This window comes from Ursus arctos, unplaced genomic scaffold, assembly GCF_023065955.2.
Source record: "Ursus arctos isolate Adak ecotype North America unplaced genomic scaffold, UrsArc2.0 scaffold_23, whole genome shotgun sequence".
In the NCBI taxonomy this organism is placed as follows: Eukaryota; Metazoa; Chordata; class Mammalia; order Carnivora; family Ursidae; genus Ursus; species Ursus arctos.
Window position 1 is genome coordinate 5,402,698 of NW_026622908.1, and position 16,685 is coordinate 5,419,382.

The 16,685-nt window shown below is 39.3% G+C and overlaps 1 protein-coding gene across 4 annotated transcripts in view; it reads left to right on the top strand.

Annotated features, from left to right (window-relative positions):
* The window catches only part of PDE3B (phosphodiesterase 3B), a 169,684-nt gene that overhangs the window by 140,461 nt on the left and 12,538 nt on the right, over positions 1 to 16,685 (top strand). For all 4 annotated transcript variants that reach the window (XM_026486775.4, XM_026486773.4, XM_026486774.4 and 1 more), the window contains 5 exons: positions 507 to 658; positions 2,263 to 2,400; positions 3,352 to 3,463; positions 5,926 to 6,039; positions 11,865 to 12,064. In XM_026486775.4, the coding sequence (XP_026342560.1) occupies positions 507 to 658; positions 2,263 to 2,400; positions 3,352 to 3,463; positions 5,926 to 6,039; positions 11,865 to 12,064 (716 nt within the window). The remainder of the gene's footprint in view (positions 1 to 506; positions 659 to 2,262; positions 2,401 to 3,351; positions 3,464 to 5,925; positions 6,040 to 11,864; positions 12,065 to 16,685) is intronic.

A 16,685-nucleotide genomic window follows, 5' to 3' on the forward strand; every position in this document is an offset into this window, starting at 1 on the left:
GAATGCTGTTTAGCTACCAGTGCTGCTTCCCTTTTCCATGAGATTTGGGAAAAAAGAGTATTCTTTATCACATTGGTAGAGGAATAATTCACAATAAATGATACTGTGTTTTAATTTTTAGATGTGCCTTGATCTCATTCATTTATAATTATGAATCTAGAGTTTTCATAGCCAAAACTCAATTTCAAATGTTAGACATGGCATACATCAAATTACTAACAAGTTCCTATTGATAGGGACTGATTTTTCCTTTTTTTTTTTTTTTTTAGGATTTTACTTATTTATTTGACAGAGAGCGCACAAGTAGGGGGAGGAGTTGGGGGGAGCAGGCTCCCCACTGAGGAGGGGGCCCAAAGTGGGATCATGACCTGAGCCGAAGGCAGATGCTTAACCGACTAGCCCCCCGGCTGCCCCATTTGAATATTTTTTATAAGTAAGTTTCCTTATAAAATTATGCATATAGGGTAATTTTTATTCTTATTATTACTATATGTCTTTTTTGAAAGGTGATGAAGACAGCGCTGTTCCCTCAAAACCGTCATTCAACTGTACAGAAGTGCAACAAGAAGTGGAAACCGAGAACAGAGACTGCAGGAAATTATCTGTGGAAGGTGATAATCACCTAACAGAAGAGGCCCAGCATGAACAGCAGCCAAATGTAAAAGATAAACTTTCCGTATGATTATGTTAAGGTGAAATATGACATTAGTTTAGTGCTAGTTTCATTAATCTTTGCCCAGAGCAAGATTTTTAATGTAATAGTATTTTTAAATTTTTTACTAAAAAGTCATTATATCGTATTAAAGGAAACCTAAGGTTAAAAATAATTTAATTACAGTTGACCCTTGAACAAGGCTGGTATTGGGGTGCTGACCCTCCCACACATAGTCGAAAATCCCCATATAACTTTTTTTTTTTTTTTTTAAAGATTTTACTTATTTATTTGACAGAGAGATAGCGAGAGGGGGAACACAAGCAGGGGGAGTGGGAGAGGGAGAAGCAGACTTTCCGCTGAGCGGGGAGCCCGACGCAGGGCTCGATCCCAGGACCCTGGGATCATGACCTTAGCCGAAGGCAGACACCCAACGACTGAGCCACCCAAGCGCGCCCAAAATCCCCATATAACTTTGACTCCCCCAGAACTTCATTGCTAATGACCTTCAGTTGATCCGAAGTCTTACTGATAGCATAAACACACGTGTCAGTTAACACGTATTTTGTATGTTGTATGTATTGTATACTGTATTCTTGCAATAAGATAAGCGAGAGCAAAGAATGTGGTTAAGAATCACAAGGCGGGGGGCGCCTGGGTGGCACAACGGTTAAGCGTCTGCCTTCGGCTCAGGGCGTGATCCTGGCGTTATGGGATCGAGCCCCACATCAGGCTGCTCTGCTATGAGCCTGCTTCTTCCTCTCCCACTCCCCCTGCTTGTGTTCCCTCTCTCGCTGGCTGTCTCTATCTCTGTCAAATAAATAAATAAAATCTTAAAAAAAAAAAAAAAAAAAAAAAAAAAAAAAAAAAAAAAGAATCACAAGGCGGAGAGCACGCAGTACCGTATGTACTACAGAGGTGCACGCTAAGTGGACCCGCGTGGTTCAGACTCATGCCGTTCAGGGGTCATCTGTCCTTCCGACCGTCATCCCAGAGCAGCAAAGGGCATTCGTTGTAAAACGAACACGCGAACATGTTTGATTTAGTTTTATAGTAGACATATTACTTTCTGTGCTGGTATTTTCTTCATTGTACATGTTAAAGTGCGAGGAGCAGGTGCATAAAGCGTTAAAAAACGGAATCTGTTTACTATAGAATAGCAGTTTTTTTGTTCTTAAGTTCCAAATTTAAGCTTTTTGGGGAAAAAAAAATCCATTCCTTTTGGGAAGTTAAACTAGTAATAAATGCCAGTATAAGGATAGGAGTCTCTTTCTATTATCCTTTGATACCTGTAACTTCTCAAATGAAAATAGTGGATTTTAGATTTGTATATAGTGTTTTAGAAATACAGTATTTTTATTTGGAAAAGTACTGTAGAGATGAATAAATCTTCTCATGCCTAGAAGAGATTCTTACATTTTCCCGAAGATAGCATTTTACAACGAGGGGAAATCGGAAGTACAGATTCAATCTGAGAATAACTTTTGTAGCAGATAGTATTGACCATTTTTTCATGTTCAGTTTTAAGTGTTCCCATTTAGATGTGGATTTAATGATGTATTTAAAAGGTACGGTTAAGTTGTTTGGGTTTTCTCCCCCCGTATGTACAGGTGGAACAGGGAGCTTCACTGGACCTGATTTTGATAGAAGATTATGATTCCCTGATCGAGAAGATGAGCAACTGGAATTTTCAAATATTTGAAGTTGTAGAAAAAATGGGAGAGAAATCAGGAAGGATTCTTAGCCAGGTTTGTTTAAAATCTCTACTTTTTTTTACTATAATTTTTTTTAAAAATGTGTAATATTGGTTTAGGCACAAGTTCAACATTGTTCGCTGATTTTTTTTTTTCACAAATGAAGTTTTCAGTAGAAAATTTGAAAAGAGAAACATATACATAAACCCATATATAAAAATAATTATATTATTGTATGTAATGTATTTCATGTAATTTTATTTGAATAAATGAAAAGTAGTTTTTTGGCCCATATTGTAGGATTTAATTTTACTACAGAATAAAGTTACTTTATATTGAACCCCGAGGTTGAAAAGGGTATGAAAGGTGAGCTGGATCTAACCACTGAAACCTATGCTTTATTTTTTTTCACCTGCCCTCCCTGTACTTTACCCAAGGCCAGATGGTTCATTTCATGCTAGGACCATGGAAAAATAGTTTCTTTTTAACCACCCAGACTCAAGGTCCCCCCTGAGGGGTTCATACAACAGCATCAGATTAACCTTCCCAAAATATCATTCTCGTTCTCTTCAAAGTTTCTTATTTATGAAATGTACAAACATAAGGGTAAATTACGTGGAGGGCATATAGCTTCATCTCACTGTAGTCTTGAGGGACAAAATGTAATAAATATATTGTTCTGACTTCTGTTAACACCTAGGACTAGAGTAGAATTCATGTGCCCCTTAATAAATTGTAAATAAAAAAGTTAAAGGGAGAAATGGAAAAATTAAAAAACTGGGATATGCTATGGTAATCTTTCTTTGGTTTTCAAGGGTTTTAGGGTGATGTCTTCCTTTTTAATGTTTTGAAAAGAATTTCTCATAGAGAAATTTTTAATAAATTATTAACTTAAAGACACATACATGGGAACATTCCCAAATGCAAATCACAAAAACATATTCTACTCAACTGCAAGTAGAAATTCTGATTTTTAAAGTGTATTTTATTTTAATTGACATTTAGGTTATGTATACCTTATTTCAAGACACTGGCCTGTTGGAAATATTTAAAATCCCCACTCTGCAGTTCATGAACTATTTTCGTGCGTTGGAAAATGGCTATCGAGACATTCCTTGTAAGTATCAGCAGATCTTATTACTTAAGTTCAGTTAATACTGGTTTTGAAACTAGTATGTTTCCCTTCAGATCTAAACACTTTTTAAATTACATGTTTGGAAAAATTTTAAATAGGGATTTTAAAAAGTAATCTATATCCTGCTACCTAGAGTTAACGGACTATTAACATTTTGGTATATTTCCTTATTTATGTTTCATAAAGTGAATCATAATACAGACATATATTTATAATGTGCTCTTTCCCTTAATTGTTATATGGTGTACAATTTATCTTTTAAAATGTTTAGTAATTAAGAGCGTCAGAAAATTCTTGACTTCAAAATATTTAAAAATTATCCATAGAATTTCTGTTTTTAACTGTATCCTGACTTACGGAAGTAAGTAAAATATAATTTGAATTTCATATTAGGAAATGATACAGATTTCTTTATACATGTATATATTCTACAGTTTCCTTTCATATGGACACATTTTGGGAAATCACTTGTATAAACACAGAGCAAGTTATTCTTAAATTGGTATAACTCATAAATAATAATACTTAATGTGAGTTATATGTACTATAATTTCCACTTATAAAATATGCTTTTAAAAATGACTGTATTTTATAAATAGAATAAAGTGATAGTTTATTTTTTTTTTAAGATTTATTTATTTATTTGAGAGAGAAATGAGCATGAGCAGAAGGAAGAGGGAGAGGCAGAAGCAGGCTCCCTGCAGGGAGCCCAACTCAGGGCTGGATCCCAGAACCTCGAGATCATGACCTGAGCTGAAGGCAGACACTTAACAGACTGAGCCACCCGCGTGACCCTAAAGTGATACTTTAAAATGGACTTGAAGGGGAGTGGGGGGAAAAAAGAGGCAATAAAGTCTTCACTATCAGCTCCAAATAGGGTGTTAAGAAAAGAGCCTCTGGATCTAACTCTTCTAAACTTTCGTGTCCAAATTTATAAATGGAAATTAAAATAGTCCCTACTCCATAGGTAGTGATAAGACAAGCCATGGAAAGCACATATCAGAATTCCTGGCACATAATACATGGTCAGTAAAAGGTGTTGACTGCATGAATAATTAAGCTCCTTGCAGACATCATGTCGCGTCGATAGCCTGAATACTTCGTATTGTGTCATCGGCTGATTCTGCCTGGTACTCATTAGATGTGTGTAGAAGTGTTGAACTTTTATTGAATATCAGCTGTGACTATCATCATTAGATCCATGAAGATTAAATCATTTAATGTTTGTTGGAAAGTTTATGTTATCTACCTTTCACAGGTGGGAAGTAAAAGCTCAGAAGAATCTTTCCCAAGATCCTAAAACTTCTGTAGGTCTTGCCTTTTCACATAGTGATGTTTCAGTAAACTCATGTTTTCTTGATTACGTACTATGTCTCAGACACTGTTCTGGATGTTTTCCTATGCCATTTTAACATTTCATCCCTATAGCGGGCCTGAGAGAGAGTTATGTCTCATCGCTTTTTTTTGTTTTTTGGTGCATGTGTTTTTTTGTGGGGGGGGAGGGGAGTTCAAATATCCAGAATTTGTAAGTGTTGCCTGTGTGCAAACATGGGTCTCCATAATCCAGACGCTATTTAGGTAGTATTTTTAAAGCTACAAAATTAGGGGCGCCTCGGTGGCTCAGTCAGTTAAGCGTCTGCCTTCAGCTCAGATCATGATCCCAGGGTCCTGGGATCGAGCCCCATGTCAGGCTCCCTGCTCAGCGGGGAGCCTGCTTCTCCCTCTCCCACTCCCCCTGCTTGTGTTCCCTCTCTCGCTGTCTCTCTCTCTCTCTCTGTGTCAAATAAATAAACAAAATCTTACAAAAATAAAAAATAAAAAAATAAAGCTAAAAAATAGCAACCATCAATAAATTTTTCAATGCCTTTCAATTAGCCCTTGTTACTTGCCTTTTCTTTGACTGTCTTACTATGTTTTCATTGTATATATGAAAGGTTTTTTTTTTAAACATTTTATTTATTTATTTGACAGAGAGACAGCTAGAGAAGGAACAGTTAAACAGGGGCAGAGGGAGAGGGAGAAGCAGACTCTCTGCTGAGCAGGGAGCCAGACATGGGGCTCAATTCCAGAACCCTGGGATCATGACCTGAGCCGAAGGCAAATGCTTAACGACTGAGCCACCCAGGCACCCCTATATGAAAGTTTTTAGAGGAGAACTTTTTAACACATTAAGAGACTTTAAAAAAATAAGATGAAACAAGGGTTCCTGGCTGGCCCGGTCACTAGAACATACAGCTCTTGATCTCAGGGTCATGAGTTCAAGCCCCGCATTGGGCATTGAGCCTACATAAAAAAAAATAAGATGAAACCAAAATATAATTGTGGGAAGTTACTCCAAGCCATACATTTTGCTTATGAGGATATAGGATAGTAGAAAATTATTGTACTTTAAAAAATGTCCTATGTTAAACATAACATTTTGTAAAACATTTTGGTGACTTTAGATCACAATCGCATACACGCCACGGATGTCCTACATGCAGTTTGGTATCTGACGACGCGGCCAGTTCCTGGTCTACAGCAGATCCACGGTGACCATGCAGCAGGAAGCGAAGCAGGTACCTCCGTCTACGAGTCTTCCTTTTAATTATTTGTCTAGAAGTAATAAATCACGCTATCTCATTTCATTACCTCTGTTCTCTTAAAAATTTCACTCAGTGACCTTTGGTACATGTAAATGACTATATAAATTTTGGTGCATAATAATGGCATGCAAGTTAGGAGAACTACGACTCGCCTTAAGAGCTAGGTTGAGACGCGGTACTGTTGGACCTACCATGTTTCTTTTCTGTGTCCCATCCTGCTGCTTGCTATCCAGAATGGCAAGAGAATCTTTTCTTTGCTCTTTTCTTTCAATTCTTGGTTTTCTGTTTTAGGGGTATCATGTAAATTTAACTATATAACCTTCACAGTGAAAGCGGCCATACTTAAAAGCGTCATGTAAGCATTTAAATGATGACATTAAAAACCTTTCATTACATTTATGTTTTGCTCCCAAAGCCTGGTTAATTGTGTTCCTCATCATAAATACAATTATTTATACAAATGTAATGAATTTGCATAACATGGTTCTCTTCCTCTAGTTTGTCAAAGAGGGGAGAACTACTCCAGTGAGGTACACACACACACACACACACACACACACACACACACACACACCAGGACAGACTCTGCTTAGTTACAGATGCCTGAGAAATACGATTGTGCTAACCCGGGCGAACGTCATAGGCTCAGCTATTGCTTTATTGCTTTACAGTCTTCGGTCATTGAGTCCAAAGTACTGCCATTACATTTTCTGCCATTCCATGTTTACTCTTTCTTAGTCTCCTCGTTCCTTCCCTTAGTTCTGTGCTCCCATCAGGTCACTTGTTTGTAGATGTATTTATTTTCTTAGAAGAATATCTTCATATTTTAGCACATTTGACGATAGTGATTGATTTTGTCTGATCCTTATTATCGAGGGGAAATGAAGTTCCTGCTGTACATGGGAGGATGTATGTCAGTAACCCAGGGGATTTTTTGGCCTTTTTGGTACTCCCATGGCCAGTGACAAAAGGTAATGGAAAACTACAGTGATGCAGTATCATCAGAATCACAATAGTGCAGAAAATAGAGGTCATTCCACCAGGCAAAGTACCATGATCAGCAGAGATGCTGGCTGAGGACAAAGGGAACACGGAGTTGTTGATGGAATAAGAAGATGATACATCTGAAGTACAGCTATGTGACCGGCCTCAGAAGTGAAATCTATAATAGCCATATGTATTTTCCTCATTGATACTTATTTTATGTAATAAGCAAAATTTTTTTCCCTCTTTCTCATTCTCCTACCACCCACCCAAATGTTGGTGGACTTTTGGGTTCTTTCTACTCTGGGGCTGTTGTGAATAATGCTGCTCTAAGTGTCCTTGTACTAGTTTTTGTGTGGATGTGTTTTCATTTCCTTTGGGCGTATACCCGGCTGTGGAATTTCTGGGTCATAAGATGAGTCTGTGCCTAACATTTTGAGGATCCGCCAAAGTGTTTTCCCAGGTGGCTGCACTATTTTATTTTCTCACCAACGATGTATGAAGGATCCAATTTTTTGCCACTTCTTGTTATTATCTTTTTGATAGCCGTTCTAGTGGCTGTTAAGGGGTATTTCGTTGTGGTTTTGATTTGTGTTTACCTAATGGCTAATAATGTCGAATGCCTTGCCATTTGTCTGTCTTCTCTGAAGAAATGTCTATTCATGTCTTTTGTCCATTTTTAAATTTGGTCATTTGTCTTTTTATTATTGAGCGGTAGGAGTTCTTTGTATATTTTAGACATAAGTCCCTTATCAGATTTATGATTTGCAGCTATTTTCTCTCATTCTGTAAGTTGTCTTTTTGCTTTCTTGATGGTGTCTATTGAAGTACAAATCTTTTAATTTTGTTGAAGTCTAATTTATCTTTTTCTTTTCTTGCTCATGCTTTTGGTACCTATTAAATGTTTGGCTAACCCAAGGGTTTTGCCTAACCCACGATCATGATGATTTACTCGTATGTTTTCTTCTAAGAGTTTCATAGTTATAGGAAGTTTAGGTCTGTGACCCATTGGAACTAATTTGGGGAATAAAGGAAGAGGTCTTTCTTTTGCACCTGAATATCCAGTTGTTCCGGAACCATTTGTTGAAAAGAGTTGTTTATATGTACTCCACATAGTCAGCTCTTAAATGTCACTAAATCAGTTTCTACCTTGTAAGATGTGAGCATTAAATGAAACAACACGTATGAAAGAGCCTAACATCATGCAGGGCCATAGATGGCTCTCAGCATGGTCTTAGCACCCTTGTACGAAATCAGTTGGCCATAAATATGAGGGTTTATTTCTGGACTCTCAGTTTTATTCCATTGATTTTTATGTCTGTCCTCATACCAGTGCACTATCTTCATTACTAATGCTTTGTTAGTAAGCTTTGAAATTGGTAAATTTAAGTCCTCCAACTTTGTTTTTTTTCAAGATTGTTTTGGCTGTTCTGGGTCTCGTATTTCCATATGGATTTAAGTCCAGCTTGTGAATTTCTACCAAAAAAAAAAAAAAAAAGAAACAAACAAACAAACAAACTAGGATTTTGATAGGGATTGTGTGAAATCTGTAGGTCATTTTGCGGGAGTACTGCTATTTTAACCATATTAAGTCTTCTGGTCCATGAACATGAGTATTTTTTTTCACTTATTTAAGTCTTCTCTAAGTTCTTTCAACAATATTTTTTAGTTCGCAGAATACTGGTTTTGTACATCTGTTAAGTTTGTTCCTAAGTATTTTATTCTTTTTGATGCTGGTGTAAATGGGATCGGGGTTTTTTTTTTTTTTTCCTTTGGCTCATTTTTTTTTTTTTTAATATTTATTTATTTGATAGGACAGAGACAGCCAGCGAGAGAGGGAACACAAGCAGGGGGAGTGGGAGAGGAAGAAGCAGGCTCCCAGCGGAGGAGCCTGATGTGGGGCTCGATCCCAGGACTCTGGGATCACACCCTTAGCCGAAGGCAGACGCTTAACCACTGTGCCACCCAGGCGCCCCTTGGCTCATTTTTTGATTATTCATTGCTGTCGTATATATAAATTATCGGTTTTTTGTATATTGATCTTTTATCCTGCCATCTTGATGACCACCTTTATTCTAATAGTTTTTTTAGACTTCTTAGGATTTTTCTATATACAGGAGCATGTCATCTGTAAGTAGAGATAGTTTTACCTCTTTATTGTGTGTCTTTATTTATATTTTAGCCTGTCAATAACCAGTGTTGTGGCTGGACCAGTTCTTGTGATTATTATAATTGCAAGATGCCCTCTAGAAATAACCATCAAGAAACTTAAAAAAAAAAAAAAAAGGTTTATTACTTATAGGAATTGAAAATTACCAGCATAGCTGGGACCCCAGAGCCAAGGTCACAGGGGGAGAAAGAGAGAGCACGCGCGAGCGTCCATGTGAGCAGACATACCTGAGGCTCTGTTTTCTGTCGGGGTCAAGAGTGGGGGTTTCACTGGCTCACTGTTTATTGGTGAATTTAAAGCATAAGAGGAATTTTTTTTTTTTTTTAAGATTTTATTTGACAGAGAGAGACACAGCGAGAGAGAGAACACAAACGGGGAGTGGGAGAGGGAGAAGCAGGCTCCCCGCCGAGCAGGGAGCCTGATGCAGGGCTCCATCCCAGGACTCTGGGATCATGACCTGAGCTGAAGGCTGATGCCTAACTGTCTGAGCCACCCAGGCGCCCCTAAAGCATAAGAGGAATTTAAAGCATGGGTACAGGAAAAACCAGCAGCCCAAATGGTCAGTTATATTGAAATCAACCAAGATTTCTAAAACAGAAGCGGCCTGGCTCTTTGTCTAGATAGGTGGCTGGCAGGGTGTTTCTTTGCCATTGGCATCTTTAAAATGGATGCCGGGGAGTTTAGAGCTTAAATCAAGCACTTATGTTACAAAAGCGGGGGGCTGTCAGGGTTTAGACTCTGCTTTTCTCTTCCAGTCTGGATGCCTTTTACTGAGGCCTCCTTTTAAATTAATCAGCCAATTAAAAGAATCACCATTTTCTGAAAGAAAGTAAACAAATGGGATCTGTGATAGTTATGTTGAATTGTCCTTGCCAGCTATTTTATTTTTCATACTATTAATTTCATGTTAAACAAAACAAAAAATAAAACTGAATGTATTAGGATCCTAATATGTCAATTTTAAGTAATTGAGTTTAAAAGGATGTCTTTTGCCATTTTTTTATATTTTATATGTATATTTATAATTCTAGGGAAATCCAGAATGCATATAACATAGGGAAAATTCAAATTACTAGAAATTTGAATGTTAAATATATCTTTATCCATACATTTAACTGTCTTGCTTTTATTTTTTATAATTATTTTTTAAAAGTTCTAGTGTGGCTGATTCTAAAACTCAATTTAATTAAAAACTATAAACAACATAAAAATAATGGGGTATCTTTATAATTGTCACTAGTGTGTATTAAAGCCTTTAGGTTAAAAAATTCATGTGATGGCAAATATTGAGTGAAATAAATTATGATGAAGATCATTTTGGACTTTGACAAGCCAGGACATTATTCCTTGTTTCCTCCTGGGGAAGTCAGTCAGTGAAACTTTGTATCTCTCTAATATCTTTGTAGTTTTATTTGCTGTCTACTCTAAATATGGTTTATTTTTTCCTTCTTGTACTTTGAGATCATTTCAGCAAAAATAATAGAATGACCGTCTAAATAGATAAAGCCACTAAAATACAAAAGAAAATGAAATCACTGGCAAGATATTAAGACACAGAAAGCACAGTGTTGATAGTGAAAATACTGTCTAACTAGAGGATAAAAAGAGAATTATGTAGGGGCGCCTGGGTGGCACAGCGGTTGGGCGCCTGCCTTCGGCTCAGGGCGTGATCCCGGCGTTACGGGATCGAGCCCCACATCAGGCTCCTCTGCTATGAGCCTGCTTCTTCCTCTCCCACTTCCCTTGCTTGTGTTCCCTCTCTCGCTGGCTGTCTCTATCTCTGTCAAATAAATAAAATCTTTAAAAAAAAAAAAAAAAGAGAATTATGTTAAATGAGACATTTCTCAGTTTTCTGCGTCTTTTCATTTTCCATAGTTTTTCCTGCCATTGTCTTATAAGGGGCTTCAAGGAAAGAAAAAGGGAAGGGGAGGAGTTGTAGTCAGGGCTACAAATGAAATGTAATCTCCTGGTAAGGTTGGAAAAGCACCAATGTTGGGAAGCTTAGTTTGTTAATACATTAGATTCCTAAATCTCCCTACAGTTTTCATGAAATTTTATTCTCTAGATTGCTTTTTCCTCTTACTTCCTATGCCCTGGCCATTTATCTGTGTCCTTAAATAATAAATGTTAAGAAAACCAGAGGTTTTTAAAGATTATTAGCCCAAGTAAGAGGGCATCATAAAAACCTCATAATGCTTATAAAGTAGGTGACTTCCCCGTCATGTTTAACCTTGTTCCTCTCTAGTAGCATGGAAGCTGGAAAGAAGAGACTGTTTAAGTCCTTGTATATAAATAGAGTTTATTTCTTTTTTTTTTTTTTTTTTAAGATTTTATTTATTTATTCGACAGAGATAGAGACAGCCAGCGAGAGAGGGAACACAGGCAGGGGGAGTGGGAGAGGAAGAAGCAGGCTCATAGCGGAAGAGCCTGATGTGGGGCTCGATCCCATAACGCCGGGATCACGCCCTGAGCCGAAGGCAGACGCTTAACTGCTGTGCCACCCAGGCGCTCCAAATAGAGTTTATTTCTTAGCTTAGTCAACAAGTAAGATAAATAATCATATCACCTATGGGGGAATCCCGTCCCTAGTCTCATTTTGTGAGGAAGTTACGTGTAATGCTGGTTTATTTTGCTTGTCCCTCAGACGCTGATGGTAGAATGAACCCCGGGCCAATTGCTTACCTCTCTTCGAGAAGCTGCTCAATTCCAGATGCCAGCTATGGTTGCCTGTCGTCCAACATTCCCGCGCTGGAACTGATGGCTCTCTATGTGGCGGCTGCCATGCATGATTACGATCACCCAGGGCGGACAAACGCGTTTCTGGTGGCTACAAATGCCCCGCAGGTAGGAAACACCTTCTCGGAAAGTTTCAAGCGTGATTCTGAAATTTTACAACCGGGGCGCCTGGGTGGCTCAGTCGTTAAGGGTCTGCCTTTGGCTCAGGTGTGATCCCGGAGTTCTGGGATCGAGCCCCACATTGGGCTCTTCCACTGGGAGCCTGCTTCTTCCTTTCCAACTCCCCCTGCTTGTGTTCCCTCTCTCGCTGGCTGTCTCTCTCTCTGTCAAATAAATAAAATCTTTAAAAAAAAAAAAAATTTTACAACCGCATAGGATATCCTTTTGTAACGCATCCTCCAGTGGAATCAGATAGCCCTTCCATCTGCATTGTAATTACTTGGATTTTGACATGTGGCCTGGACATGAGATGTGCAAAAGAATGAAGGAAAAGTTACCTTCCTCCACTTACAAATAAATAAAATGGTCATGAAAGAGTAATTCACTGTTTTATGAAATTCGGGAATCCTTGCCGCCAATATTTTTTGCCTTTGATCGAATTGATAAGACCGACTGGATGTCAGCCTGATTCTTCCTTCTTCCTTTCTACGGCTAAAAGCATAATGATGAACGGTCATTTTCGTTGATGTCCTCCTTTTCCCTAAAGACTCCGATTCTAAAGCTCTTAATGCTGCATGTATTGGTGTATGTAAACATTTCTTCTAGTACCACCTTATTTTTGTATCCAGTACAGCTGGTAAGGTGCAAGATTACTTTATGGTCCAAATTTGCGTAAGAGGTGAGAGTTACCACAAATGGATACTGTCATTGCAGTAGCTTTAGACATTAGGTCTTGGAACTAAATCCTTGGTTTTAAGTGGTTGTGGGTGTTTGTTTAAGCTGGTGGTTCCTGAAATGTCCTCTTTGGAACCGTGTGCCTTACAAAGAACGAGAAGTCAGTGACTGCTTGCTGAGTTCATCTTACGTCTTCACCGCTCCGTGTATAAACTTCACTTCTCAAATTTTTTTTTTCATCTTCTGTAGTCATCCTGTGTTGCTCTCCCCACTTCTCTTTCCCACACTCTCACTATGGAAAAGAGAAGAGCCCGGTTCTCGAGTCAGAACAAGACTAGGATTCAGAGACAGAGAGGGAGAGAGGGTTAAAAATGCTGTGTGATCCATTTCTCCAGCAAGGATTTATCTGTTAACAGCTCATGATTTCCACAGGTAACTTTTTCATGAATTTCAGTCTCGATATTAATATTTGCCCACTCTCGAAGAATAGCTGTGGGAGAGATTACGAGTAAGGGGCACATGCCCCCTGTGTGCCGTGCCACTCGGCCCAGAGCAGAGGTGTGTTCTCTCTCTTGCTTCACACTCCGTCACCTTTAAAAACCTGGTCCTGTGGGGTGTCGTGGACCTGGGTGGACGTGGCACACTGCAAAAAGCACTGGTCTTGCAATCAAGGGACCCAAGTTCGATTTCTGATTATGCAGTCGTTAGCCGTGTGATCTCGGGCAAGGCACCCTTGTCTTTCTGAGCCTCCAGATACGGACCTGATATGATTAGGGGTAAAGGGATAGCGTGTGGGAAGTTTTCCATTTCGTGTGTTTGAGAGGCTCCTGAATCAGGTATCATATAGACAGAAGTTACCAACTCTTCTCGTTCATTCTTGGCTTTAAGTCTTTCATCAGCTTCCAGCACAGGTGAGGCAGACTTAACTACCTCTCCTCCAAGGATATGAAGCGTGAGCGAGCTCCAGTGTTCTCTGTCTCACTTGCAGATAAAGCAGTGATACGTGAAAATCATTCCTGCAAGTTATATGCTTAAGACCGTTGTCCTCATCAAAGTAAAAATGTGAAGTCTGGATATAATATCAATAATACGTGGAATTTCTAACTTCCCATTGTTCAGGACTGCCAGCAGAGGAAGCCATGGGAAGTGTTGGAATGGAAAGGAAATTGACAGGGAGTTCAGCTATTGGAAAAGTGTCGTCTTCCACCCAGTCTCCTTGCTTTCTTCCAGCTCCCCGCTGGTCTGTTCTCACCCCACAGCAGCGAGAGTAACCCTGTTTAAATGCGAGTTACAGCACTTTCTGTTCCAGATGCTCCAGAGGCGTTCACCTCACTACTAGTAAAAGGCCTTCTAATGGCTCGGTGTGGCAGACATGATTTAGCCCCTGTTGATTCTTCCGCCTTTATTCACCCAGGTCCGGCCTCTGGCCCCCTGGCTGTTTTCTTCCGTGTCCCGGGCGCACTCCCTTTCTGAGAGCCTTTGCACTTCCCGTCCTCCCTGCCCGGACTGCTGTCTCCCCACGCATCTACATGGCTCACTCTGTCACCTCATTCCGTGTAATACTGCACAAGCCCCCTCCTGGCACTCATGTTCCCTCCCTGCTTTATGTTTTCCATAGCAGTGATCGTTCAGCATACTGTGTATTTTATTATAGGTCTCTCCTCAGTGGAATATGTTTTCATGGGAATAGGGATTTTTGCCTTTTATTCCCTAATACCTAGAATAGTGCCTAACACATAAAAGTCATTTAGTAAATATTTGTTGAATGCTGAAGGATGCCTGATTTCTTTGCTCTGCAGGACTGCTAGCTTGTCTGAAATATACTCTGTTCTTCCCAAAGTAATGAAATTCATGAGATTTTCTTCAGCTAGCGTGAGTGAGATAAGGACCCTTCTGTGAAAGCATGAGGCGTGTTTATTAGGTAATAAAGTAGGTCCTCTCATCTTGGGAAACTCAGTGGGTCTGATTAGGCCACAATTAGTGAAAAATGTTATTGCTTCAGTGGTAGTGTGTAATACCACCAGCTGGATCAAATGTTCTTCACTCTCATGGTAAGGAAAGTACGCCGAGAAGGTATAGGAGGATTATTTTAAATTCTTGCTGTAAAAGAATGTGAAACATTTAGTCAGGTTTATTCTGAAGAGATGCTAGTATTAAAATTCTAAGAGATTTCTGAGCTATTTCCAAATGAAAAGCTGGCTAAAAGATGGAGATTAGTGCCTAAGGTATTAGAGTTTGAGAATATTTTCATGATATTTGAGGTAAAAGGAAATGAAATTTGAGGTTGAGATTTGTAAATTGGAGACACTTGTAAATGTTTTATCCCACAAAATTACGGATCAAGATGGTGACTAAACACATGCATTTGACTCCTCATTACAGCAGAAGAATAGGTGGGGAAGGGTATTATCATCAGAAGATTAAAGAGCTTTCCAGAAATTTCTATTTCTGGAAAATGAAAAAGATGAATATTGAGAGGTGAAAGTATACTAGAGGAGGCTACAGCTTAAGTGAGAGAGTCCTGATGCCATTTGTCCCGGCTTGCTACACACACACACACACACACACACACACACACACACGACTGTGTGCACATGCACCCCCAGTCCCCTATGCACATACACTACACATGTTTAAATAAAGCTACTACAACCCTGCATTTACCTCCAGGCAGAAAACTCATCTCTTAGATATTGAAGGAAACTGCCAGAAGAGAGTAAGAATTACTAGTAGTGAGTATTAGTACTCCAGAGAAAATCCTTCTCATCCTGGACACCTAAGGGCTGGCAGCTGGTCTCATAACTCTAAAGCAAAACCATCCAAAAGGCCATCCACATTCACAGAGTTCCTACTCATCTTTCCCAATTAAAGAAGAGACGCAACACTGAAACAGAAGAGAATCTAGAATTCTTCCTTTTTTTTTTTTTAATATCAACAGATAACCAAGGATCACTGGACATGACATTAACCAGTAGCTTGGAAAGAAAAGGCTAAAATGGACAGGGTAACCAGCTACAGAGGAAAAAAAATCTAGGGAATAGAAAACTGTTAAGTTTTTCTAAAAGGTATTCTCAGAATTTGAGAGACACTGTATCCCTAAGAATAGGAAGCTATGAAAAAGGAACCATCAGAGGACAAGTTAGAGCTCATAGGAAGTAAAAATATTACTGCAAAAAGATTTAAAAATTCACCATAAGCCCTGGAAGTAAACTCCAGGTAACCTGTCCCGGAATGCAGACTAAAAAGAGAAGGAGATGGAAAGTATCGGGAAGGGGAAAATGCGGCACAGTGGCCCAGGTCAAGGACTGACTATTAGAATTCCAGAAGGAGAGGGTCTTTGGATGGAAGGGGTTCTGCAGGTGCCAGAGAAGTTGAATGGGGAGAAAACACCAAAAACCTCACGCGGAGTGTCATGGTAAAATTTCTTAAAAAAAAAAAAAAAAGAATTCCTGAGAGAATGACAACAGTACACGTGTGAAAGAACAAAATCCAACTGGCAGCATATTTTAGCAACAATGGAGGCTCGAGGGTACTGGAATAAACAAATATTGGGCGCCTACTGGGGAGAGGCACTATTCTAGACATTATTCTTCAAACAAAAGAGGCCAAAAAACACCCATGCCCCCATAGAACGTACATTCCGGTAAAGCAAGAACAAGAATAAAGAGTATATGTGGGAGGCAGAGAGAGAGAGACGATTACGACGTAGGTGCTAGGAACGAAGTGACCGGGGCGGGGTGGGGGGTGGGGTGGGGGGTGGTGGTGCCGGCGTGAAGGTGCTATTTTCAAGTTCGCTTTCCGCATCCAGCGAAGCTACAGCCGAGCGTGAAGCGCAAAATGAAGAGAATCTCAGATACACAGGTAAAATAAGCCGTGTACCCATCCACTTCGAGAG